General features: G+C 35.6%; 1 protein-coding gene across 1 annotated transcript; it reads right to left on the bottom strand.

Annotated features, from left to right (window-relative positions):
• Positions 1-361: 361 nt before the first annotated feature.
• On the bottom strand, positions 362-25,190 carry LOC113193024 (calcium-activated chloride channel regulator 4-like). Its single transcript, XM_077791282.1, has 14 exons — positions 25,032-25,190; positions 22,383-22,523; positions 22,088-22,235; positions 19,145-19,253; positions 18,346-18,523; positions 17,693-17,911; positions 15,466-15,693; positions 11,848-12,025; positions 10,329-10,435; positions 6,704-6,919; positions 5,919-6,186; positions 4,003-4,173; positions 1,119-1,361; positions 362-756 (listed from the first exon to the last, which is right to left on the bottom strand). The coding sequence occupies exons 1-14, from the start codon at positions 25,188-25,190 to the stop codon at positions 362-364; spliced, it is 2,760 nt and encodes a 919-aa protein (XP_077647408.1).
• Positions 25,191-26,119: the final 929 nt, after the last annotated feature.

The following is a 26,119-nucleotide window of genomic DNA, read 5'->3' as shown; positions in this document are numbered from 1 at the left end:
TAAATTGATAATTTTAACTTCTTCATAAAATTTGAAAATATTTCTGAAAGTTTTGAATTAGAAAAATAATACACAACTGGGGAGACAACATGAAAAAAGTATTTATCACTACTTACGATAAATTAAATGAGTGAATAAAACTATTGAACTTTAGTATTGGCAGTTTTTCACAAACTCATGCATGTTTATATTTGATCACAATATCCTTTCTAGACCTCTTAAATATCTTTTATAAGTTTATAATCACACAGGATGGATTTAAAAATTCAGAAGTATCCTTACTCATATTGCTTTTGTTTTTAAAACTCTGTTCTAGGTCTTCTTGAAGATTTTCTCTTCTTTAAGATACAAATAGTGGTACTTAAAATAATACTAACAACCACAACAACCACAATAGACCCCACCACTGACAGACCACAGTAGAAATATTAACTCCAGAATTATGATTAGGATGACTTTCACCAGGATTAGGAGTTGGTTGGCCTTCATCAGGAACAGGATCTGCTTGAGGGATAAACAAAGCCACTTGTGCAATATTGGATACTTTTGATTTCAAATTGCTTTTGTCTACACTTTGAATGGCAATGAATATGTGGGTTATGTTTTCTTCTGAGATGTTTCCTGGTTTAAATGCAAAGGTTTCCTTGGAGTTCGCCTCTTTTGGTGATAGGTCGGTAGTGTTCACTTGAAGTGCATCATCAAAATTGTCTCTTAGATCGGTGATATTTCCACTTATTCTTATGATATACTCTCGGACTAAGGAAAGAGTTACAGGCAGTTTAGTAACTGTAGCATAGATACCATAGTAAATTTCTTTCCATTTACTCTCAAAAATGTTGTTTACTTATGCATAGAATATACTCACAAAAAAAGTTACTGCTTTTTAAATAAACCTAAATTCTGACTTTTAAGCTCTGCCAAATGTTACTATCTTTGCATGAGAAGTAAAACCTTATTAAAATATCTCGTTTGATTGATTAAAAAATATCAGATTATAAAATTAAAAGTTCAGTGAGCTGTCAGTAAAAAACTGTTCTTCCCTAACCTGCCCATACACCCTTGCTTTTGCAATGAGCACCTTTAACTTAAGTTGAAACCACATGATACTTTATGCTTACCTGTTCCGACATCAAAATTATCTCCTGGTGCTGTCCATGTTAGATTGATATGATCCCCCTCAGATGTGGCATCAAGGTCTGTGATTTGACTTGGAGGGAACAGGTCAGGCAAGGGAACATTTGTAGAGTCTGGAACTTGTGATACCACAAATGCACCTCCAGATGCTGTTCGGCTGAAATTCTCCAATATTGTCTGAGTATCCTCAGTAGTTTCAGGTCTTGTTGGATTCTGTTCAATTTTGCCTGCATTAAAAATTCTCTAGTTTAAAGTGAGTAAATAAATCACCTTCTTCATCCCACTAGTCTTTCCCTTTTTTTTCTTCATGTGTATAGTCAAATTTTTAGTAAGGCCTGTGACACAATCATAAGTGCCAATTGGTGGGATAATTCATCTTTTAGTTTCCTTTAGGATAAAACTGGATAATAAATTGCTTTGGAGTAAAGACTGTCACATGAGAATAATGTTATCTACAAGTTCAATATATGCCTTCAAAAAAGTTTGCTTTACATTTCAAATTATCTTCAGGCTGGAATATACCTGGGGAAAAACCAGTTTCCTTCCAACCACTCCATGCTGCAAGTGCTATGGAATAATACTTATTGTACTCTAATTGCTAAGAAAAAGCCCCTGAAAGTCACAAGAGAAGTGACTATGCGAGGGAAAGTTAGCAAAGAATGCATTCTTTATGCTTATCATCACCTTGCTCTACACATTTCTTCTTTTGACTTAAAAAAAAGCATTCCAGTATATGACAAAAGTATGGTTAGTTAACTAACATCCTGAGTACACTTTGTGTTAAAATTCATAGGAAGGATTGTTCTTAAAACCCCTTAGGAATTGAAATCATTAGAGTTCTCTCTAAGCATTACAGATGCATATATCTGACCCCTGCCTTGATAAGAGATGAGAAGGAGAGAGGTTCCAGGCCATAATGTTCCTGTTTGGAGTCACTTTCACATTCTAACCTTTAAAAAAAAGGTCTTTTTTTTTTTCTCGTTTCTGTTCCTTTGCTTTAAAGTCTAGCCTGTGTTAAATAAGTGTGTGTGGTTGATTCAGTGCTAGTGTATGTTTCGTGGGAAACTTAAGTACTTTGTTGGAAACATCTAGTCTTTCTGGATGTTTAAAAGTACAAAACCTATGGCAAAAGTAGAGGGCTGAAATAGTGCCCTTTATATATTTTTTGTTACTGTATAGGAATGGTTGGAATTTAGGGGAATGGAGTTATTAAACTTGATGTTTTGGAGAGTGTGTTGACTGTTCACTGGGTGGGGGTTGGAGAGAGAAGAAAGTATGGAGCAAGAATTCTTCTGTTCCCCTTATATTAGTTCAGATTCTCTAGCTACTGTTAAATGTATAATTTAGTTAATATTTCTGGGTATTAAAGGATAAGTCCTAATACCAAAAATTATATTAGAAGTAGCAAAATAATCTCTATGTGATTATCCTTTTGTTATTTTTATTATTATTCTTTAAGGAAGAACTATCTTCTGGGAGTGACCTTTGTTTGCTTACCTCTTAAACCTAGTGGTAGTCCTATACTTAGTCACTGAAAAGGAAGAGGAGGAAGGGTAAGGGGAATGACTATTTGCTAGCATCCCCATATCTGGAAGTCTGTTTTAGATCATAATCATAAATCTATATGTGCATTTTTTGTAATGTACTTGCGCTTATTGTGTACAAAGTTCATACTTTATTTCATAAATTTCATAACATCTAAATTTTCTAGATGCCCAAGGTGATAGTATATCATAAAAATTAAACCTAGTGAATTAGCCAACTTGTAAATATCTTTTTGGTACAATTGATAGGAAAGATGCATCTTGGACATGAAATTATTTTTATCTCTGGGCAATGTTTTTCAGGACTTATTCCTTAGGCTAGCGTCAGAGGAGCAGAAGGAAGCACACAAGTAAACATGGGAGCAAACACTGAAAGATTACATTTTGATGTGAGCTACTGATGTGTGTGCATCTTCTGGCTGTACTGTAGGAATACTTCAATTCACTGGGGACATGCTCTCTTGCTAGTATTTTAGTAGTAGAAATCTGATAGAGAACCTTCTGAGAAACATTATGCTTGGTGTATTGTGTTGCTTTATGTCTCATTTTAAATTGAGCATTAAAGGAATACATTATTGTAGTTGTAACTTTGCTAATATATGTATCTAGAGACCTGTTGCCATTTCTGCCTTGAGTGAAAATTTTGTCGCAGGAAAGGCAGGATTACAATTTTTTTTCTAACAGAAGGTATTGCTGTAGTGTACTCTTGATTATCAAAAATGCTCATGTAGCTTTGGCATTTTGAACTGGTGAATATTTATGATGCACAGAAAAACCCAATTCACACTATGATTTCAACCACACAAAATGAGATGTTGTATATGGACATGCAGGTTCTGAAAGGACATGTCCAGCTAAGCTACTTGTGACTCCATGACTTTGTTCTTGTGTTTTTCTGTTTCCTCTAATGTGCATATTAACTTTTAAAATATAAAAGATACTTTAAAGGCAAACAAACAGAAAACAATATTACAAATAAATGTTTATTTTTAATAGCACGTGTAATCTGAAGGATAAATTCTGCTTATACTTAGGCTCATAACATATTGATTTGCTTTTATGTCCTGAGCTGAAAATTCGGCATATTTTGTTGATATTAGTTTTTCTCAAACTAATCTAATACTAGCTAACAGTTTTTAAATATTTACTAGGTGCTAGGCATTATTCTAAAGCTTAGATCAATTTGAGGGCAATTAGCCAAGAACTTCATTCCAGAAGTGGGAGAAGCTATATTTTGAGTTGTAAGTTGTCTGAAGCCTCAATTATACCAAATCCCAAATATTATTCAATCTATACATGAATTCAGATGCCATGAGCTACTCACCATCTACCACCCAGCCTGGTATATAGGCAGCTCTATTCAGTGGGTACTGCAAGCTTCGCCTGGCAGAGTGTGTTCCTCCGTGAGCCCGCACTTTTAAGTTATATCTGCCATTTTCTGAATAAGATGTAAAATACCTGGAGTAGACCCCATCATCTTTGAAAGTATCAGCACCTTATCATAGAAATGAAGAAATAAATGATTGTAAATACAAAGAGAAATTCATGCATTTTCTAATACAACAAGCTTTGGCCTCTATAACATGCCCTCTAGACCAGGCCTCATATTTAGAGTTTGACCTTCTGGAAACTAGTTCTATTATGCTCTGTCAGCTCAATATATTGATACTAGAGTTGAATTGATACTAGAGTTGTTTTGATATCTTTATATCCATATAGCACATATACAACACATTTATATTTGTATATGTAAACAAATACCTCATATTCCTGTCCTTAATCTATTTACATATATTTTATAGTGCTTTTACCATTTCTCTGCCAATTGCTCCAATTTTACCTTAATTTATCTAGTCATATTATGTCATCCTTGTGTTTAAATCAAAAAAGGTTCCCACTAGGAAAAAACAGTGACTTTGTATAGAATCTATTTCTCACTCTAGTTGACTACATTACTTGTATTTTTTATCTTCCACAACTCTTTCTTTTTCGTTTCTCCAGCCTTTATTCTTCTGATCCATTAACTTTCTGGTCTGACAGAGGAAAATCTCATCTGCTATTAGAAAAAAAAATTGGAGGATTTGTGGGATATTATATCATATGTATACTTCTTGATAACACCAGCATTGGCATTACCTGTTCAATTGCCAAAAGATTTCCCATAGTTTAAAATTCAAAAACAGTGTATTACAATGAAGTCCTTGAACCACCAATATCTGTATCTCTAAAAATCTAGAGATTTTTAGGCATGTAAATTTCTCATACTACTTTGGAAGGGCCTCAGCATTCCATATTTTACCAAACTCTCTAGATGATTCCCTTGTACACTAAAGTTTGAGAATGCCTTCATTGAGCCATTGTTAGCCACCAATGCCTTTTTAGTTAAAGACATTTCAATTCAGTTACTTTCCAATTAGCTAAATATTCGTCTGGTAAAATGCAAATAAATCAAACAAGATGCAGGTAAATTTAATATAGTGCAGATGGGTTTATGGAAAGGGAAAGAAAAGGCAAAGGACAGTTGTGTAAATATCGTTATGCCTAAAGAAGGAATTGAGTTGCATGTAAGGATACTTTGCCAACTCTAGTTGAAGACAGTATTATCAAAAGAGTGAATAAATTACATTGTGGAAGGTACTGATTCAAATTTGTAATAATTAAGATGTGAATCAAATTGTTTATTTCCTTGCTTACTGACCTCTTACCCAGAAGCCAGCACAGTTCCTTTTTTCCTATTTGTAACAACTGGTATCTGATGCCCCAGTGAGGAGCCCTCCTTTCTTCAGTTAGCTCCTGCTGCCCCTGGGTCTTAGCTCTCATGTCATTTTTTCAGTTGTTGGGAGTTCTCTTGTTTCTTTCCCTTTTCCTACCAGGGGCCCAGGTAGTACCACTAGATCTCATCTGGCTGCTTGTGCTTAACTGTCTCTAAGCAGACTTTCTTGGTGATGTTTCCCTATGAAACACTGGCCCAGCATTGCTGATGCTGTCCTAAACTGCCTGAATGAGATCTACTTAAATGGTGACAATCATTGGCTGACCAATGACAAACAATAATAATGACAACAAATAACGATTATTGTCAACATCATTGATTGTAGGTTTTATCTGGTAGGATTCCCTACTGATCCTGCTATTTCTCCATTCCTTGGGTATCTATCTTACTGCCCCATTTTGACACAGGACCCTTACCATATCCTGAGTTTTGAAAATATAGGCTTATTCATAAAACCAGTGAATTACCTGCACCATTGTCCAAAAGTTCCAAAACTTGTGTTTTTCCACTGTTTGATTCAATGATTGCAGTCACATTGGCTCCAAGAATGGGAAGATAACCTTGGAGAACTTGTGCATAGACGATCATTGGGCTGGGGAAGCTGTTTGTGTCTTTGTTCATTTTAGCATTCACTGTGATTGGAGGCACAGAAGAATTTGCTGCCCGAGAGGTTACTGTCATGGTTAGTATTTCTGTGTTTGCTTTGGCCTGAAGACTGTAAGTCCAAGTGCCCACCTAAAATTTCCAGTGGAAAGATAGTAAGTTTCCAGAGTTAAATCATATTCTGGTTTCTATTATTCAAATCTACAATAAATCTTAGAAGTATGAAGTATGATAAACAGGGTTTTGATGGTTTGAGGTTTTAAAATGGTGTGAGTTGGGGTTCAGGCAGGTACTCTGATTATTGTCATGTATGGTGTCTGTATTTTGTGACATCCTCATCTGGAAAAAGTAATTACTGGACAGTCTGCCTTTGGTCTTATTCATTGACCTCAACAGCAATCTGCACACTAACTGCACAAAGTCTTCCCATAGTTTTTCGTGAGGGTTCTTGTTAGATTTTCTCCTGATGCAAGAGTTCTTTATTTCTTTTTCCAGCTATCCACCACAGTTTTTAGGATCACAAAGTCTAAGAGAGTGTATGATAAAATAATTTTGTAGATGATATAATCATCAATACTCACACTTATGACATTAAACAATGAATTTTCAGCTTTTAAATTCAGAGAATGTCTAAAAGCCGATTACTTACCTGTGCAGTTCCTGGAATGCTGAGATAGGCCATTTTGAAAACAGTGTCCTGTGTGAAAGCTTCTGTCAGTGTCCCATTGGGATTCCAGAGAGAAATACTAGGAGGCTGTTTTTCCCACGTGACGAGAAAGAATGTGTCCTTTCCCACAGTGCTATCGATTATTACAGTGTCATTCATCCAGGTATCATTGTTCAGGGTTAATCCCTTACTTTCGAGCTGTTTAGATACATTTTAAAAATCAATGACTGTAGAATAGAATAATTTTATTTTTTTTTCTTTTAAAGATCAATCTCAATTTCTCATATGAATACGATGTTTTATATGGCATGCCACCTTATACTTGGACTCTTTCTGAAAGCTCATTGGTATGTAGCAGTTGTCAGCTAGAAAATGTGGAAATAAGAGGGTCTGAGAGAAGAACAGCATATAAAAGAGCCATTTACAGTTGGGGGGCATGAACTCGTTATTATTTTTTTTTCAGTTTTTGGGATAAACACCCATGCCAGTCTTTAGTATTAACGGGTGCTATGGACAGAGATGGACTATTGGGGGTATGTACGTGTGTGAGTTTTTGTGTATGTGTGTGGTTATCCTCAGTTTCCCCATCTTCATGATGATCCAAAGTATAATGTTTATGTGTCATTATGTTTATGGTCCTTTATAAATAAGGACCATATTACTGGGGAAAAGCTCTCATGGATACTTTTCCCTGATCTGGAATCTTGAAATAGTTTTTCACAAGATAGAGAGTGAAGCTCTGAACAGTAAATACAAAAGAGGAAACTAATGTGTACAGGATGGAATTCTGAGAAAAGACCAATAAAACATAGGATCTTCTCAGAGAGAAACTTTAAAGAAATTATTAAAATCTCTGTGGATAGCACTTAGTCTAGGAGATTCAACTCTTTTGCTTTATTATTATTTTTAAAGTGACAAAAATGGTATAAATTTATCATATACAACATGGTGTTTTGAAAAGTATACATGTTATAGATGTTATATTGTATACATGTTATAGATGGGCTAAATCAAGTTGTCATTTTTTTATGGTGAAAGGACTTAATTTCATGCTGAACAATTTTCAAGGAAATAATGCATGTTATTAACTTTCAACACCATGTTTGTATGATAGATATCTTGATCTCATTTCTCCCATCTAACAGAAATGTTGTATCCTTGTCTAATATCTCTCCAAGCCCAACATCCTACCAGCCGCTTGTAATCATCATTATACTCTTTGTTTCTCTGAGTTCAATTGTGTAAAATCATGCACTTTTGTCTTTCTGGGCCTGGCTTGTTTCAGGTAACATAATGTCACAAAATATCCAACTTAATTCACTCACTACATGCTTCCTAGGTGGAGCATTCTCTGTAGAATAAGAAATCTCATTTCTATTTCCACTTACTCCATAACCCAAAATACCTTCATGCTAATAAAAGTGAGCACATTGATACTTTGAAAATCATTGTTATAAAAATCTCCATCTCCTGTTAAGTAAACATATCTTTAATTTATTATTATTGATTTAAATCTCCAAACCAATATGTACATATTCTAAGCCACAGGCTCTCCTTCTATTCTCTCTTTATTCTTGGAAAATAGGTCTGTCCAGGTGATCATGCTAATTTTAATGTACATAGTGATTTGATGAATAGAAAAACTGAACACAGAAGTCTTGACATAAGGATGCATGACACAGACTTTTGGGAAGAAGATAAACAGATTTTTTAAAAAATATATTTTGATGGAAACAGGCTTTGTTGACATTGTACATGGGATCTGAATTGAAGAACCAGAGCTTAATCAAAGTTCTTGAAGTTAAGTAGCAGAAAATGATGGTGTCATTGTGATATAGATGAGAAAAAGAGTTGAGTTCAGAGGAGAGGTGAGTAAAATAAAATGCCAGCGAAAAGTGTGGTTGAAAATATGGGAGAAGCCCTAACCTTGTAGATACAATAATCATTCACCCTTCTTTCTCGTATTTATTTCCAAGATACATTTCTTCCATTTCCAAATTAGGCAGTTGAGTTCATTTGTCTAAATTTATTTTGTAACAATGAAGTGTAAAGAAAGCTTGGAAATATGGTGAGGTTTTTTTGTTGTTTTTCATTCAATATGGTTGCTTTATTTTAGATGAAGAAAATGGATGTAGAAGAGCCTACATCCTGGGAACAAATTTTTACTCCTCACACTTCAGATAGAGCCCTAATATCCAGAGTATACAAAGAACTCAAAAAATTAGACAATAAGATAACAAATAACCCAATCAACAAATGGGCCAAGGACCTGAACAGACACTTCTCAGAGGAGGACATACAATCAATCAACAAGTACATGAAAAAATGCTCACCATCTCTAGCAGTCAGAGAAATGCAAATCAAAACCACCCTAAGATACCATCTCACTCCAGTAAGATTGGCACCCATTATGAAGTCAAACAACAACAAGTGCTGGCGAGGATGTGGGGAAAGGGGTACTCTTCTACCTTGCTGGTGGGACTGCAAATTGGTGCGGCCAATTTGGAAAGCAGTATGGAGATTCCTGGGAAAGCTGGGAATGGAACCACCATTTGACCCAGCTATTGCCCTTCTCGGACTATTCCCTGAAGACCTTAAAAGAGCGTACTACAGGGATACTGCCACATCAATGTTCATAGAAGCACAATTCACAATAGCTAGACTGTGGAACCAACCCAGATGCCCTTCAATAGATGAATGAATTAAAAAAATGTGGCATTTATACACAATGGAGTATTACGCAGCACTAAAAAATGACAAATTCATGGAATTTGCAGGGAAATGGATGGCATTAGAGCAGATTATGCTAAGTGAAGCTAGCCAATCCCTAAAGAACAAACGCCAAATGTCTTCTTTGATATAATGAGAGCAACTAAGAACAGAGCAGAGAGGAAGAGCAGGAGGAAAAGATTAACATTGAACAGAGACATGAGGTGGGAGGGAAAGGGAGAGAAAAGGGAAATTGCATGGAAATGGAAGGCGACCCTCATTGTTATAAAAATTTACATATAAGAGGTTGTGAGGGGAAAGGGAAAAAAACAAGGGAGAGAATTAAATTACAGCAGATGGGATAGGGAGAGAAGATGGGAGGGGAGGAGAGGGGGGATAGTAGAGGATAGGAAAGGTAGCAGAATACAACAGTCACTAGTATGGCAGTATGTAAAAATGTGGATGTGTAACCGATGTGATTCTGCAATCTGTATACGGGGTAAAAATGGGAGTTCATAACCCACTTGAATCTAAAGTATGAAATATGATATGTCAAGAGCTATGTAATGTTTTGAACAACCAATAAAAAAATAAATAAAATGAAAAAAAATACAAATAAAAAAAAGAAAGTGGATGTAATTTGATTTTAACATTATCCCTTAACCAAATTCTATGGGAATATGAAAAACAATCTTAGCTATCTCACCATTTATTTTACTCTCGTTTTAGCACTTAATTTGGTTATAGCTAAAGAATAATTTCTAATTCTGGCTGAAGTTTTGATTTTAATTAAAAGTTTACTTTGAGATAAATACAGAACTCAAAACTTAAGACTACCAAAATCTTATGCTCAGTTATGGTAATGCAAACACAAAAACCCAAGAGTGCCAACTCTGACCTGAAGTGACTTCTGGGTGGGATCAGCATTTTCTGATGTAAGGGCCCCAAAAGCGTCAATGAGGCCATTGTTCTCAGCATTATCTGAAGCATAAACATGTTTTCCTCCTAAAATGTAAATGCATTAATCGGTTTACTTTCTAGAAAATAAGTACATATTAGTGGTTAATAAGGTAACAGTTTAAATAAAATCAGTTTCAGAATATATTAGTAAAATAGACCAATGTCAGATAGCTGTAGGTTTTAACTCTGAAATGCCAATTTAAAAATGGTATCAGAAGCTATTTTAATATCTCAACATCAAAATCTCAGCTACCTGAAATACATCAAATAATTATGGACTACGAAAGAAGATGTGACAATTCTACGTGGCTAAGATTGCAGTCTTTACACAGCCCTTTCGGGGAATTATTCACTTTTATATAGGATATAATTCTAAAAAAAGCGGTTTTTAGATTTTACAAAGTATAGATCAAACAGCAAATTAGAATGATAATATATAAGTTACAAAAATATTAGAAAGATGCTGCAGTACCCTGACAATCATTGACAGGAGATAGAAGAAAAGTAAGCAGTGGAGTCAAGTTTAAAAAGTACTACTTGGAAAATATTTAAATTAGACATTTGCTCTAAAAGCCCTTTGAATGGGCATGGCAACTCAGGTCTGTAATCCTAGCTGCTTGGGAGGCTGAGGCAGGAGAATTATAAATTTGAAGCCAGCCTTGGCAACTTAAGAGACCGTGTCTCAAACAAAACAAAACAACAAAAACAAAACAGAAACACTTTAAAATGATGAGTCTGTACAACTACAAGCACATTATATTTGTGACATTAAAGCCAATTTGGTAATTTGTACTCATGAAGTATGTTTTCTCTGCTATTTAGAAGGCATTAGAAACATTTAATCTGAATCATTCATCTGTGTGCCTAAAATAACAGCTACCATAGTTAATATCTATTATTTGGATATTTTGGCTGAGCTTCTGTCCAACATGGCCTCCCACCTCACAGCCTGCTTCACAAATAAGCACCTACATCTACCTCACAGGAACACCACTGTTTCCATAGAGTGCCTCACATTGTCACTCCACAATGTTTTTTTTTTTTTTGCTCATGGCCTGATTATTTTCTCTCTCCCTTTTTCCTTCCTGGAGAAATTTAACACCTTGTTCGAGGCCCAGCAAAGAAATCTCCTCGTTGCTCAGACCTTCTTGCCCTTATTCTCTACAACCTTGGGAGAACTGATGGCTTTCTTTTCTCACATAGAGATTTATTCTTTGATATTTCGCATGTTGTCAAGGAATGTTATCATCTTATGTGATCTGATTTGCAGTTTCATTTCCCACTCCAGACAACTGAATTCTGAGTACTGTTAGAACACAGATTGCATCTGGTTTGACTGGGGTTTTCAACTCTTGGCCCAGCACCTGAAAACCAGGTGCTCAAGAGAAGTTGTTGAGTTGTCAGCCTCTTTATATACATTGGTATTAAAGGTCTAGAATGTACAGATCATGTTTTACCTGTTTCAGTGCTCATGTCTTTTACTGCTTGTTCAGCAGATGGCCCCAAAGCAATTAAATGAATGACGGCCCCACTCTGTTTCACAGCATCAGCACAGCTCCCTGTAGTGCTGTCCTCCCCATCAGTCAGCAGCACTATTTCAGATCCATCTATTTGGGGGTTTAGCTTTTCAATCACCTGCAAACATAATTCAGACCACAATTACCATCCTAGATCCAAAAGACCAAAGGGAAATTAGAGAAAAAATAGAGGAATAAACAATAGTGTGAAGAATAGAGGAGATAGTTTCTTATAAAATCATAGAAATGAACAATCCCTGGGGAAATTTAAACATTACCTTTTCCTGCCTCCTGACCCCTGCCCATTGAAGAGAATATTTATTCAAATGTAATAACTTCTGATACCATTTTTAAATTGGCATTTCAGAGTTAAAACCTAAAGCTATCTGACATTGGAAAATCCTGCCTGGACCAAATGGCAGTGGTGTCTCAGCCTGGGAAATTAAAGTCAACCAGACACCTAAAATTTAACTGTGTAATATGGAAGTAATATTTACTGCTTTCTTTGACTGGACTATCTTGCAACAAAATTCAGTGTATAGTTTCTGTTGTATATTCAGATAAATGCATTAAGAATCTACCTCACTAAAGGGAACAGGGGGGAGGAAAAAGGGAAATACTGGGGACTAAATAGGAGCAGATTATGTATCATCCTTGTATAATTTTGTCAAAAAGAACCCTAATATTTTATATAACTGAAATGAACAAATGAAGAAAAAAGAGTCCACTCAAAATAAAAGTCTTGATTTCAAATTAGAAAACTCTTAGCATATTTTTAAAAAAGATATGTTCAATTCTAAGCATGGTAGAGCTAGGGATCTTGTATAACTTTATTTTACTTTTAATAGTAACTGGCACAGATCTAACCATATTAGTGGTATTCAAAGACAACATGAACAATATTTGTTGATTTCTGTTTGCAACTGAATTGCTTTCCTACAAGTCTAGCAGTTTGAACCTTGGAGTTCTGAATCTAGATGGTTGTGGTAGAGGAAAAAGAGAACTTAGCCTGGGAGAGCAATTCTATTTCAACTTCTCTGTCAGTTTTAATTAGTAGTGGCTTCTTTGAGCACCATTTTGGAAAACTGAGTCCAGCCAGCAAGGGAAAAAAATGTCAGATTATCAGTGGCTTCTTTGCTCAAGGAGTAGAGACATGTATACAGAAAAAGTTTGAGAATATAGAAATTCCTAATAGAACTGGTATCAGGGGAAAAATTACCACCCATATTACAATTTGCCTATGGCTTGAGGCAAAGCAACTTATATATATTTTAACACATGGGAAATATTCTCTGAGATGCATTGAAATCAACTGAAGAGGAAGACTTTTATACACTTATGACATCTGTACAGCATTCCAAAATCACATTCCCCACACGAAGTCAAAACAAAGACCCAAAGATGAAGTAGCGTTCTCTATCCTTCATCTCTCCCTTTTTTGTATTACTTACTGAGCACTTGCCATGGGTCAGCCACTGTGTGGAAATTCAGTAGGAACTGCATAGTTCCTACATTCATGGAAAGAATTAAATTCAATTTAATAATCTCTACTGAGTTTTGTGTCTTGAGACTGAGAAAATGTAGACATGAGTAAGAAAAAATACAACAAATACTATAACAGAGTACTCTGTAGTTTAAGAGAGATGGCATATTATAGAGTTGCCATTTATTGAACATTGATGTTTTACATAGTATGTAATTTACGAAGCCCAATCTCTTGAACTGTGTGCCTATTACCATTCTTGCTCCCTACACTTGGTTTTACGTGAGGCAACCAGATCACCTTCCTAAAACATAAATTGATAATCAGATTCTGGCAGAAGCCCTCAGTAGCTGTCTGTTGTACTTAAAACAAATTACAATTCTTATATATTTTTGAAGTTTTGAATGCTTAGCCATCATTTAATTTTCCAACCACATTTCATACCCCCTCACTTGCTAGTCTCCAGTGCCACCAGGTTTTACCATTTCTTGGAATAATCCAGTTTTTATCCAACTCTTCCCAAGGAATTTGTGCTCTTTTTTCGACATAAACCATTGGCTTCTTCTCATCTTTCAAGTCTTAGTTTAGATGTCACTTTTTAAGGAAGGCCTCAGTGGGCTCTTTTTCTGAAGTGATTCCCTCCTTTCCCAGTTACTCAGAATCATAGCACACTGCTAGGTTCTTCCACAACACTGTCTCCATAATGTGCATTACTGTTTGTATTCACCTAGAGGTAATATCTGTTCGCAAACACCACAGCAAACACGATAGAGACAAGCAGCTTTGATTGGCCCATACCAGCTAGACATTAAATACATGTTGAATAAATGAAAAAATGAGCAATCTTATGTATTGGCTTTCATTATCACATTTTACAAAGGAGGAACTCAAGGACTCAGAGGTCAATCATGTTTAGTGTCACAAAGCTAATTGTGACAATGAGATTTAGATGCAGGTCTTCATTTTATAAACCTACACTTAAAAGCCCATGTAATTCATAAAAGAGACTCTATAGGGTGGTAGAGGGGTAGTAAAAGCTAAAAAGAGAGAGTATTTTGAAGACCTAGTAGAATTTTAATATGTCAAGATGGGAAAGAAGGAAGCATTTTAGGCAGAGGAATTACATGTGCATAGGTACAGGGACTGCTAGCACACAGGGGGCTTGGAGAGCAATGTGCACAGTAAGTTCTTGGGGCATAGAGCATCAGGAGTGGAGAACTGAGAAAAAGGCTGGAAAATAGAAGAGGGTAATCTTAGCCTCAGGAGACTTTGGAGTAACTTCAGACTGAGGAATTTGGACTTAATTTTGTAGACTGTGAGGGGATAGACAGGATTTCTAAACAGAAATAAAATGACAGTTGATATTAATGATGTGTTCAATATGACCATTTGGATAAAATTTACTCTATAATACAGCAAAGATCATTCCAAGTATATAACTGTATAAGTTCACATTATCTTTATAATAATCCTATGAGTAGGCATTCCTCTGTCCTCTATTGTATAGATAAGGCATATGGAATCCATAGAGACCAAAAAGTTTGCCTAAGGTTACAAAGCTAATAAACAGAGCCAGTACTCTGATGTGAAAGGTCATGCCCTGACTCACATGGCTTACACTAATAGGATTAATAGTCCCTACTTAATAGATAGGCATCCGTTTGCCCTGTCTGAATGCCACATAAACTAGAAAGAGAACTGGCCCAAAGTGGAATCACACCAAGTAATTTGCTTCATTGCTCCCAAAGTTGATGGCTTTTGTGTCCACACACTATTATTTACTTAACTGACATTTATTTAGCACCAACTCTTCTATGCGAACAAGAGCAAAATATCTGGCCTTATTGGACATACAATGTAATGGCATTTTTATACTTATTTATTTCCCTATATTTTATTCATTGATTCACTGATTCATTTAAAAATGAACTGAATTTTTTTTCTGTGTGTTCTGTGCCTCTTAGGATAAATTATGTTAAAATTAGGCAGAAAGCATGTGTAGAAGCACTTTGTATTAAAATGTCCTAAAAACAAACAAAAAAGAAAAAAATACATATTTGAAATATGCGTTTTACCTGAAATGCAGCTGCAATTCCAGAGCAGATGGAAGTTCCTCCAGAAGCTACAGTAGGTAAGCTCTCCAAGAGCTTGTTTTTTTCGCTGTCACTTTTTATTTGGATTAACTCACTTTTAACACTGGCTGTACTATCAAAGTGAACCATCCCTACCCAGGATCCATTTTCAACAGTCTGTAGTAGGAAATATTTTGCTGCTTGATTCATTCGATTGAGGCGAGTAGAATTCTGAGAGGAGAACTGAAAAAAGACAAGAAAACAATCAAGTGGTTTTCATCTGGAATATAATAGCAGATCACACAAAATGAGTGGATAAACCTTACTGATAAGAAATTTCTATAAATATTAATTGGTATTGTTGAAGAAAGCAGTTATTAATTTGTAAAATTGAAAAATATCGTTATGTGTGTTATGGAACACATACAGTATATTAAGGAGCACATATTTTTCAACTTGAACTGATTACTGCTGCTAACCACCCAAGTTAGAGGTGGAAGCTAGGGAGGAGATTGAGTTGCAAATGATGATACACATTTTAGAGTCTCTCTAATTCCTCCTGGGAGCCTCTGTGCCTGTTGTCCTTGGATGAAATCACACACCCCAGAACTCTCAATCCAACCAGACTATCTTGACCTCTACCCAGAACTCAAATGGTTCAACTACTAGGGACTAGTCTTCCCAAAATGCAAAACTTACTTGAGCTGCAGTGAATGCTGAGAAGCCCAGTCCCTCCCTCCATCCTTTCCCTTTCTCCTAACCTTCCCCACCACCTCTCCAGCTATGGATTAATTTGAATTGGTTCTTTGGTAATACTTCAGGATTCACATCCCTCTTCCTGGTATTGGGTTTTTGAGGATGTATACTTCTTCATAATTTGTCCTCTCCATCCCTCCTCACCACACTCAGAGGGTTCCTCTCCACAACCACAACCAAGTTTCTCTCTGAACTTCCTGAACAAATTACAGGGAAAAACTTCTATACCCCCATATTTGAGTACTCTCCACCACTTTGCTACTTTACTTTGCCTTTAACACTGGATTTGCCAACACCCTGTCTAGGGAAGACTCCTCATCTGCCAATCAGGAGCATTTTCTTTCCTCAGTGACATCTACTGTTCACTTTATGGGCTGCTGTATAGCATTTTGCTGCTCTCTCTGGAACTCTGTGTTACTGTGGTTCATCTCATTAATCGTATCTTTCTCTGCCCTTTCAATATCCACCCTTTCCCTATTTGCTGAAGTTTTTATTCCTGGCCTGCAGCATGAATGCTCTGTTCTGCTTCAAATGTGTCATCCTCTGGGTGCTTTATCACATTGCATCTGCTTTTTAGTAGTCCATACATTTCAACAAATTTTTATTGACTGACCCTACATGATAAACTCTGTTCTAGGCCATAGGATCAAAAGGTGCATCAGATAAATTTCCATTTCCTAGAAGAGCTCCCAGGCTTGTTGGGAAAGACATGTGTAGTTTCCATATAATGATAGTAATGGACATGAGCACAGGGCAGTGTTAGGATCAGAAGAACCTACAGCATGTTATAATCCTAGCCCATCTATGGGTGAGTGCCTCTCCCAAATTTTGTAGAATAATATAAGTCATTCAAGTAGTGAGAAAAGGGATACAAAATTATGTTTTGGACTCTGAACATCTGAATGACATGGACATGAGCCTAACAGAATGATTTCCAAAATATAATGGAATGAATGGCTGCATCTAGCTGTATATCGTGTGTGTGTGTGTGTGTGTGTGTGTGTGTGTGTCTTTAAGCATAAAGAGGTCACATGTACAGTTGGTATAAATAAGAGAAAGCCATGTTAGAAATTCTGCTGATTGTTTTTGTTCCTTGAACTGGAATGGGGTTTAGCATCCACTAACCCGCTCTATCTCCATGTCTCTCAAGCATTTTCAGTAAAAGGACCATAATTAAAAACAACTTTGTATTTCAATGTCTAGTATTAATTTTCCAACTAAAATCCCACATCTTCTCCTAGTAACCATCCATTTTCTGTGGAAAAAGGAAGGAGATCCTTAGGTTAGGTCTTCTTAACTCTGCTGATATAATCTTTTGCTACAATATTTTGTTGCTACGCCTTGATCTTATGATCACAGGAAGTGATGGTATTTTATGTCACCATGTGATTTAGAATAACCCAGGTACAGGTAGAGTTCAGTGTATTCTTAGCATTCAATTATTTCCATTCCCACCCTTCAGAAATGAACTTACAGACATGCTTCCAGACTTATCAAGAACTAAGCACAGAATTCTTTCACTGATCCTCAACAATGAGAACACAGGTGGAGGAGGTGGTGCTGCCATGGGTGTAGTGTTTTTAAAATCCTCAGAATCGCTGATTACCTCCCATGTACTTCTAAAATTGCACTTAATGTTTTGTAAACTTGGAGCTTCTTGGTTATGGTTTTCTGCATTACAAAACTCCAACACCTAAAAGATTAATAAAATGAAAAATAATTTGTTATCCCCTGAACTAAAAAAGCCTAACTATAAAATTGGAAAAAAATTTAAAATATGTTCTGCAAATATGCTTTTACTGAATAAAATGTAATTAATGGGAATCAAGTAACTTTACCACAATAGTGATAGTGATAACAAATTACACTATTTGTGTGCTTACCATGCACCAGCCAATATTCAAAGAACTCTATGTTATTATATTTAAGCCTTACTTCACCTGGAAAGACCATTTAAAATAGGATATGTGGGGCAGGGAATGTAGTTCAATGGATAGACTGCTCATCTAACATGCATAAGGCCTTGGGTTTGACCCTTCAGCACCACAAAATAATAAAAATAAAAATGAATAAAACTAGAAATGCCCTTTGATTATAAATTCTGAAAATCATGATTGACAGACTTACAGAATCAATGCTTTGCATGAACATTATGGATGCCTTTTCTGTTTGAACTTTATTAGGGAAGAATTGACAGTCCTTTTCATACAAATTTGTTATAGAATTTCGTCTGCATGATCTTGTTATACAACTGCCTCCTTGACACTTATAAACGCTATTTTTGCCAGTGATACCTGTGGAACACCTGAAAAAAATGTGACAGTTAATTTTGAGGCAATTTAGTTATTACTAGCTTGCACTTGTGTGACAAGTTCCCCTCCCCAGTTGGACATGGGCACCCAATTTTAAGTGGATTCCCCACCACTTTGTTTTCTTAATCTTAGAATCAAGTGGACAGTCTTTTATTAACTGTGATGCTAGATTGACATTCTAAAATGACCTCTAATTAGTTTCCAAGAAGTTACTAATTGGCTTCTTAGAGCATTTGGTTTCTTATTCAGCCCACACTTAGAAGTACTTAACCATTTTTGTTTACTTTTATACAAACAGAAATAATTTGGATCAATTTTGTAGTTAGTCCAACTATGTAGTGTGCAATTTTAGTCTAAATGAGTTCTGGCAGTTATGATAGACAGGTGTAAAATACACCAAAATGCCAAATGCCAATCAAATAATTGCCATGAAAGTTATGTGTAATTTAAATAGAAAACCAACTGCATTAAGATGTATTTCCCTAAAAAGAGGCAGTTCTGTAATATAGCTCCTGTTATTTGCATTGAGACAAAAATGAATAATTGTGATTTGAAAGAAGTAAAAAAAAACAGTTAAAAGCCTGAGGTCATTAGGAGAATATAAATATCCATGCCTTGTTGCTTCAATTTTCTTTGACGTGCCACTGTAGAAAGGCTTCTCTTCGTTGTACTCATCAAACACTCCCCATCGGAGATGAGCCCACTCATGGACAAACAATCTACCTGTAGGAAATTATTTCAAATGCATGATGATAATTCAGGTGAAAATTTTTGTATCTTAAAAATTTAAAGAAGATCTTTCTATCACAACATATATTTTTATTGAGGATTTCCATAACTCCTAATAGTTTTGTTTATAAAAGACCAGTGGTATTAGATGACTATACTGTTAATTAATATATTATATTTTTATTCCACAACATGTTAAATCAATGAAGCATCTACGGAGCATATGCTATCATCAAAGTAGACAAATATTTGGGGTTTGGTAGCTTGAGAGCAAAAGATATTACATAATATAATGATTTATGGTTCTCTAAACTTCAACTCCATCAACAATACAATCAGATATGTAATAATTATTGTATTAAGATACCAAACGATATAATCAGGAAAATTTGTGTAAAAAATCTCTTAAGAGAGTGGTAATGAAGAGACTGGGAAACAGTATTGTAGACCACAGAGAATTTGGGGTATGTCAAAATAAAGTGATACATTTATGATATATGTAAGCATTAATTATATAAAATAATAATTATTTTTATTTATATACATTGAATGCAATATTGGGTATTTAAAAAATAAAGACCTCAAAATATTAAGGACCTAAAAAATGAAAAATATAGACCTCAAAATATGGTCCTGGACCAGCAGCATCAACATCACTGGGGAGCTTGCTGGAAATGCAGAATCTCACTCTAAACCTAATAAACCTATTAAATCAAAGTCTGGATTTTAACAATATCCCTATGTTATTGTTTATGCAATAATCTTTAAAATTTAAAATTTTATGATTTTCTGGGCAAATGAGACCTGATTAGTGGGACTGGAATTATAACCTTCAGTGGAGGGGAAACCCCTCATATCAAGTACTACTATAGGATTTTGATAAATTTTAAGAAAATTTAAAATTCCCTTTATCTGTGATTATCTTCTAGAAAGTTCCACCCTCAGCCTTCTGCCCTCCTCAGGTTGCTCTACCTCCCATCCACACTTGAAAACCAGCCCTTCTGACTTAGGATTTTATTGTTATTGAAATCATGTCATTTCAGCCTTCATTGTTCTCAATTCTAACAGAAATTTTACTGTGTGTGTGTATGTATGTATATATATATATATATATATATATATATATATATATATGTGTGTACTTTTAATATCTGCTAATGCATCCTCCAGCCATACTGAGTTGCTGCCTGGTAGGTCCAAATGTTCTGTCTAGATACCATATTACCATTGTGGTTGGTATGAAAATAAGCAGATTTTGAGGCCTCTCTTCTTCATCCTATTTTTCCAAAAGCCTTGTTGTTTTTAGGGCAAGGTTTGGAGAATGTGAATTTTCTTTTTATAAATACATACATCAAATGACATAACAAACTCCTGTCTAAAAGGAAGGGTGGGACTGTCAGTAATAGAATAGGTCTGAGTTATGGGATATGATGAAGGATCAAGATCCAAGATGGGGAAAATTGGAAGTCTTTTCTATGACTAGTATAGGTAGAGGAGGTAAAAGTGGACATGAATTTGGATTATAAAACAAAAAAGGTATTGGCTTCAGTTTTCTCACTTTAGGCCTCTGATAATAGATGAGGAGAGTGACTAGATCTTGAGAAAAATGGTAGAAGTTTTGAAATAGCTACTATGGGAAATGAGAAAGGTAACTGAGAATAACCAAGTAAGAATAATGTTAAATAGATTTGAGAACATAACTGAGCTTAGAAACTGTATGTTTGTAATGATGCCAGTTAGTGTTATGTATTCCTTAAACAGTCTGGGAAACAGGTAACAGGAGCCAAAAAGAGACAGACAAGAGCATATAGTGCAGGAGATGGAAGTTAAGGATAAGAGTGGCTGGGGAATTGAGCTATTTGTATTTGTGGCTCAAGTGACTAGATTTGCTGGACATGTCAGGGTAGAAAGAAATTGCACTTAGGGTGGTGTGATATTTTGGGGAACCAAGGAGAGCAATTCTTGTCAGGATAATGTGTGGAAGAGAGGTAAGATTGGGATGGAGGGAATGATAGAGCTTTCAAGGTTGGAGAGAGAAATTGGTCCAGGTATTGATAACTATCGCTGGCTGTGTTGGCAGAAACAGAGACTAATGAACTTTCACTTAACAGGCAATGGGAGAGGCAATTATAGGGTATGGGGTTGCATGAAAGTTTTTACTGAATAGTGACATGTGAACTGGACTCTCCTTTAATAGTGATTTTCATTTTTGTCTGGAAAATAATTGCTTTCATTCAGCTGAATAAATAATCTCAACATTATATTGAATTAGATGAAATTTCCATTTTTAATAGGCCCAAATGATCAACTACAAACAATTTCATTTGATATAAGCAAGTAGTTTAAATAATAATATCAGCAAATAATGGCCTATGAATTTTTCTTTTAATCAGTAACTGGCATCATGGCTCTCTCCAACTTGCACCCCATCTGGTTTTTATGGAACTTACATGTGATTGATTAACAGATATGGAGAACTAGAAAACTGAAATCTAAAAAGTATGCCTTAGAAAACATTTATTAATTCTGGTGTCAAAATTTCTGAAACATTATTGACACTATATTGTATACTTTTACATGGATTCTCTAGATTGTGGTTCACAAAAATTCTACAAGGTAGAAACTCAACTAGTCACCGTTTTGTCAGGAATAAGCACAGAAAGGGTGGGTCACTTGTTTAACATCACACCTAACAACAACAACAACAAAAAAAAAAACCCAGAGGAGCCAGGATTTGAAATTGGAATACTTTGGCTCCAAGATCTGTCCACTAAAGCTGGGAACAGAAATGCTTAATTAAAATGAGTGGTTTTAGCCAAATTTCATACCTGATGGTCCATATTCATTTTGTTTTTTTCCCAGTACAAAGTCAGGGGTGAAATGAATGTACTCTGCTTTCTCTCCACATTCTGTGAACTGCCTGGTGTAGGGTTCATCTCTGCCTGGGAGGGCTGGTGCTGCAACTCTAACATCAGCCTGAGAATGTTTCAAAAGATCATTAAAATAAGAAGAACAGAAATGATAATATTTAATTAGAAAGACTCTGAGACAATCAGTTGTGGCAAACCTGAAAAGTATCTGAAAATATTCTTTGTTTTTGTTAGAGAAGATTTTTACACTTACGTGTTCATAGCTCTCATGTTTTGGCCTCTTGTATTCAGGACTTCCTTCCCAATTCTCAGGAATTAATATAGAAACATTTTTGAAAAAAAATCTTTTCTGTGTGGCTTCAAACAAGTAGGTAGATGCTGTAGTGACCATGTCCTATTTCAATGAAAAACAATATGTGAGTATTGCTGAGCAGAGTTCATCTCTGACATCTCTCCCTGGTACCTGTCAACACAAAACCACCTGCCTGATGATTGCCCACTATTCTGCAACCTGTCAAACTCAAACTAATGCTTTGTCCTACAGATTAAAAGGCTTCTCAGTCTTCTGTTCTCTTACACCAAAAGACAATTGCTTTTGTTGGTGTTTAGAGGAACTGATTAATATGAATATATACATGAACTTTGGGTTAATTTTCTTCATCTCAGTACTGGTCATTAGTTCTTTCTGGTTTACAGATCTTGGTTGATTTATATAATGTTCTGAAGTTCAGTTTCCTCACCTCTTCAATGAATCACTGCCACACACCTATTTTGATGGTTGTCATAAAGATGAGATGAATTAGAAATTACTCTGTCCATAAGCAGCCCTAAAGCTGCTTGATATCAGTACTAAAAATCTGAGTCAAGAAAAGCTTTAATGGATGCAAGCTCAGGAAAACAGTCTGGGAAAGAATATTTTGGTGTGGGTTCTTGCCCTCTTATTCAAGCCAGAACTAAAACCCAGGTCTATCAGCATTTAAAGCTCATGAGCAGGATTTCAATTCTGAGTTTATTTTATATGACTTGGCAAAAGTCATCTATCTTTTCAGAACCCCAGATTTCTCTTTCTGTGTAATGTGAATGATAGTATTTTATACTGTTACAAGTTATAAATGTAAGAATTCGTTGAGGGCTGAGGGAATACCAAGAAATATTGTGATATCTAGGCATGTCTGCAAGGATTGAATTTACACTTTTAGTGGTCATAAAAGACCATGTTAAGACACTCTTTAATCCAACAAAACATTTTATCAAATATTGATTTCTGAGTTCAGAAATGTTTACAGTTGATCTATTAGCCCTGAACACTAAGAAACTATCATTAAGAATTAGATGTGCTATCTGCTCTTATAACCCATACTTTTTAGCAAAAGGAATATTTATCTTTTTTGAAATTCAAAGGGTACAATAAGCAAAGACCTCTATGTTGCAACAGAATTTATAATGAAGGCTTCTAAAGTGAACATCCCAACACAGTTGTGGTAATTGAATATAAGGAATGAGTATGTGTAGATGTCAGGTAGAGAGAAACAACTCACATCACTGTAAGCCCAAACTCTGTATTATGTGGGATTTTTATGGTTCAGAGAAACTGGAAAATCAGGGTCTTGATGCCTTTCTCTTTTCTGTTTGCACTTACCTAGTGCATTCAAATCATCACACACTGATTGATGAATCTTAAATTTTTACCTACACACAAATTGTCATCCTAGATTCAGTTTCTTGTCTTCTCTACTTGGATATCTAATAAGCATCTTAATTTCAAAACCCTTAAACTAACTCCAGATCTCCAAACTGCCAAACTTCCTTACTCACAGTTGTACCCTTCTCAATTGAGGAGAATATAATCAATCCAAGTGTTTACACAAAAGCATAGGTCCTGTCTCGATTCTTACTTTCCCCTGTCACACACCCATCTAAATCATCAGGAAGTATTGTCCATGATACCCTCAGAACATGTTCAGAATCACACATACTAACTATCTCTACCACAATATCACTGTCCTTGTCACAATTACTGCTCACCTGCCACAGCTTTCTACCTGTACTCCTGTGTTGCAACAGCATTCACACAGGATGAGCAACAAGTGCCAACCCTTCACCATTTCCTCCACAGCACTGTTGGAACAATCCTAGAACATGAATTACAGCGCACACCTCCCCTAACAAACTCCTTAATAGATTCTCAGAGTAGAAGCCAAAGGCTTTCCATTGGTATGTGCTCTGCTTCCTCTTCAGCTAAACTCACTCTTCCTCCTCTTCATCCATGTCATTTCCTTGGTCACAGGAAGAATGCTGTCATCTCCATGCTGTGCCCATCCCACAGGTTGTCAGTGGGCTCTCCTTTCACTCATGTCCGTCTCCTTGAGACGTCAACTGATCAGAGAGGTCTTCCCTGACTATCCTACATGACACTAATATTCTCCCCTTATTCTACTCCCACCCATACTCTGAACTCTCTTTCCTGATTTGGTGTATTCCACAGCAACCTGCTAACACCTGACCTGCTGATTTACTCATTTTTATTAATTAGATCTCTGAAAAAAAAATACACTCCATGAGACCAAAGGCTTTTAAAAATTTAAATCACTGCTTTCTCCTCTAGCATGCCATAAGCATTCAATAAATAACTTACCAAAGAACAGATAAGTTCAAATACTAATTTCCAGATGAGGAAACTGAGGATCAGGGGGCCCTATGCCATATTGTTCATACTGTGATGAGGTAGGCTAGAACCCCATCTAGAACCTCTACTTCCCTCTGCCCATTCCAACATTGTCCCCACTGCACCATGCTGCTTTTAAACTTTCTGGAGATTTCAGAGTTTCCATGATAATTATTAACTTTAATTAACATTTTTTCTTTTCCATAATTAAAACAGAAGATATCACATCTGTCTTACCTTTAGTTGTTCAATTAGTTTTCCATCTTCTGGCACACCAGGATCTATAGCAATGACCAGGTCTTCATAACCATTGTCATTCAGCCTCACAAGGGAAGTGTTTGACCTCTGCAGCAGGAATAGGACTAACAGGGAGACCAAACCTCTGAATAACCCCATTGTTCCTTTCTGGTTATTCAAAAGGCTTCTTTCCCCCTGTCTCTCTCTGTCTATATATACCTCTAAAAATTATGGATGTTGACTGTTTAAAGGTCAATATTACATATATGGGAAAGTATTTGACTTCAATTTACACAACACTTTTATTGTATGTTACTGTAAAAGTGATCAAGAATCATAATATAGAAATCAGGTCTTTCTATAAAGTGTACTTGCACATTTTCCTCTTAAGGCACATTTTTATTCTTCCTAATTTTGGTTAATTTCCTAAATATAGACATAGACTATATCTTCTGTAGAGTGGAGGATGAAAAATTCATAAAAACTCATAATAAAATGAGCAATTCCCAGAGTGCTAATACTGCTCTTCAGTGCTACAGAGCAACTGAATTATCTGAGCCATTTACCATCTAGGAATAAATGATGTAAATAATGGAATAAAATATAAGATCATTAAATGTAAATGATCCCAAATTAGGTAAAATAGACTTAAAACCCAAATTGAAGATCTTAAAGACTTTTTTTTTCTGGTACCAGGGATTGAAACCAAGGTTGCTTAATTAAAGACTTTTATAAATTAAAGATTTGATTAAATGAAGTTATTAGCATGAAATTTTAAAATCTTGTCCAGTAAAGAATGAAAAGAATTAATTTTGATACTAGCATATAAAAAAAGACCTGGTACTTTGCTGGTTACTATTTTGAAAGACGAATGGTTAACATTTTTTCATTGTTTACCAAGGCACAGATTCATTCCCTTAGTCCTCATGGCAACTCTTTAATGTAAATACTTATAGTATGGAGATCTGAAGCATATAGAGTTTAAAACTTGTGAAGATCACACAGCCAGGGAATTTCAGAATCAGGATTTAAACTTGGCATTGTTATACCAGGTACCAGGGATCTAATCACTCCATAATGAGGCAATG

Source organism: Urocitellus parryii, chromosome 11 (assembly GCF_045843805.1).
Source record: "Urocitellus parryii isolate mUroPar1 chromosome 11, mUroPar1.hap1, whole genome shotgun sequence".
NCBI lineage: Eukaryota > Metazoa > Chordata > Mammalia > Rodentia > Sciuridae > Urocitellus > Urocitellus parryii.
This window is presented reverse-complemented; position numbering and strand designations above follow the sequence as displayed.

What these genes read in the sequence shown, in the direction of transcription:
- LOC113193024 (XM_077791282.1), bottom strand. Translation starts at nt 25,190, where the DNA reads ATGGGGTTATTCAGAGGTTTGGTCTCCCTGTTAGTCCTATTCCTGCTG. An exon ending in GAATTGCAGCTGCATTTCAG is followed by an intron (nt 12,026 to 15,465) that starts GTAAAACGCATA and finishes TTATGTTTGCAG; the next exon opens with GTGATTGAAAAGCTAAACCC. An exon ending in CCACCCAGAAGTCACTTCAG is followed by an intron (nt 6,920 to 10,328) that starts GTCAGAGTTGGC and finishes GTATCTAAACAG; the next exon opens with CTCGAAAGTAAGGGATTAAC.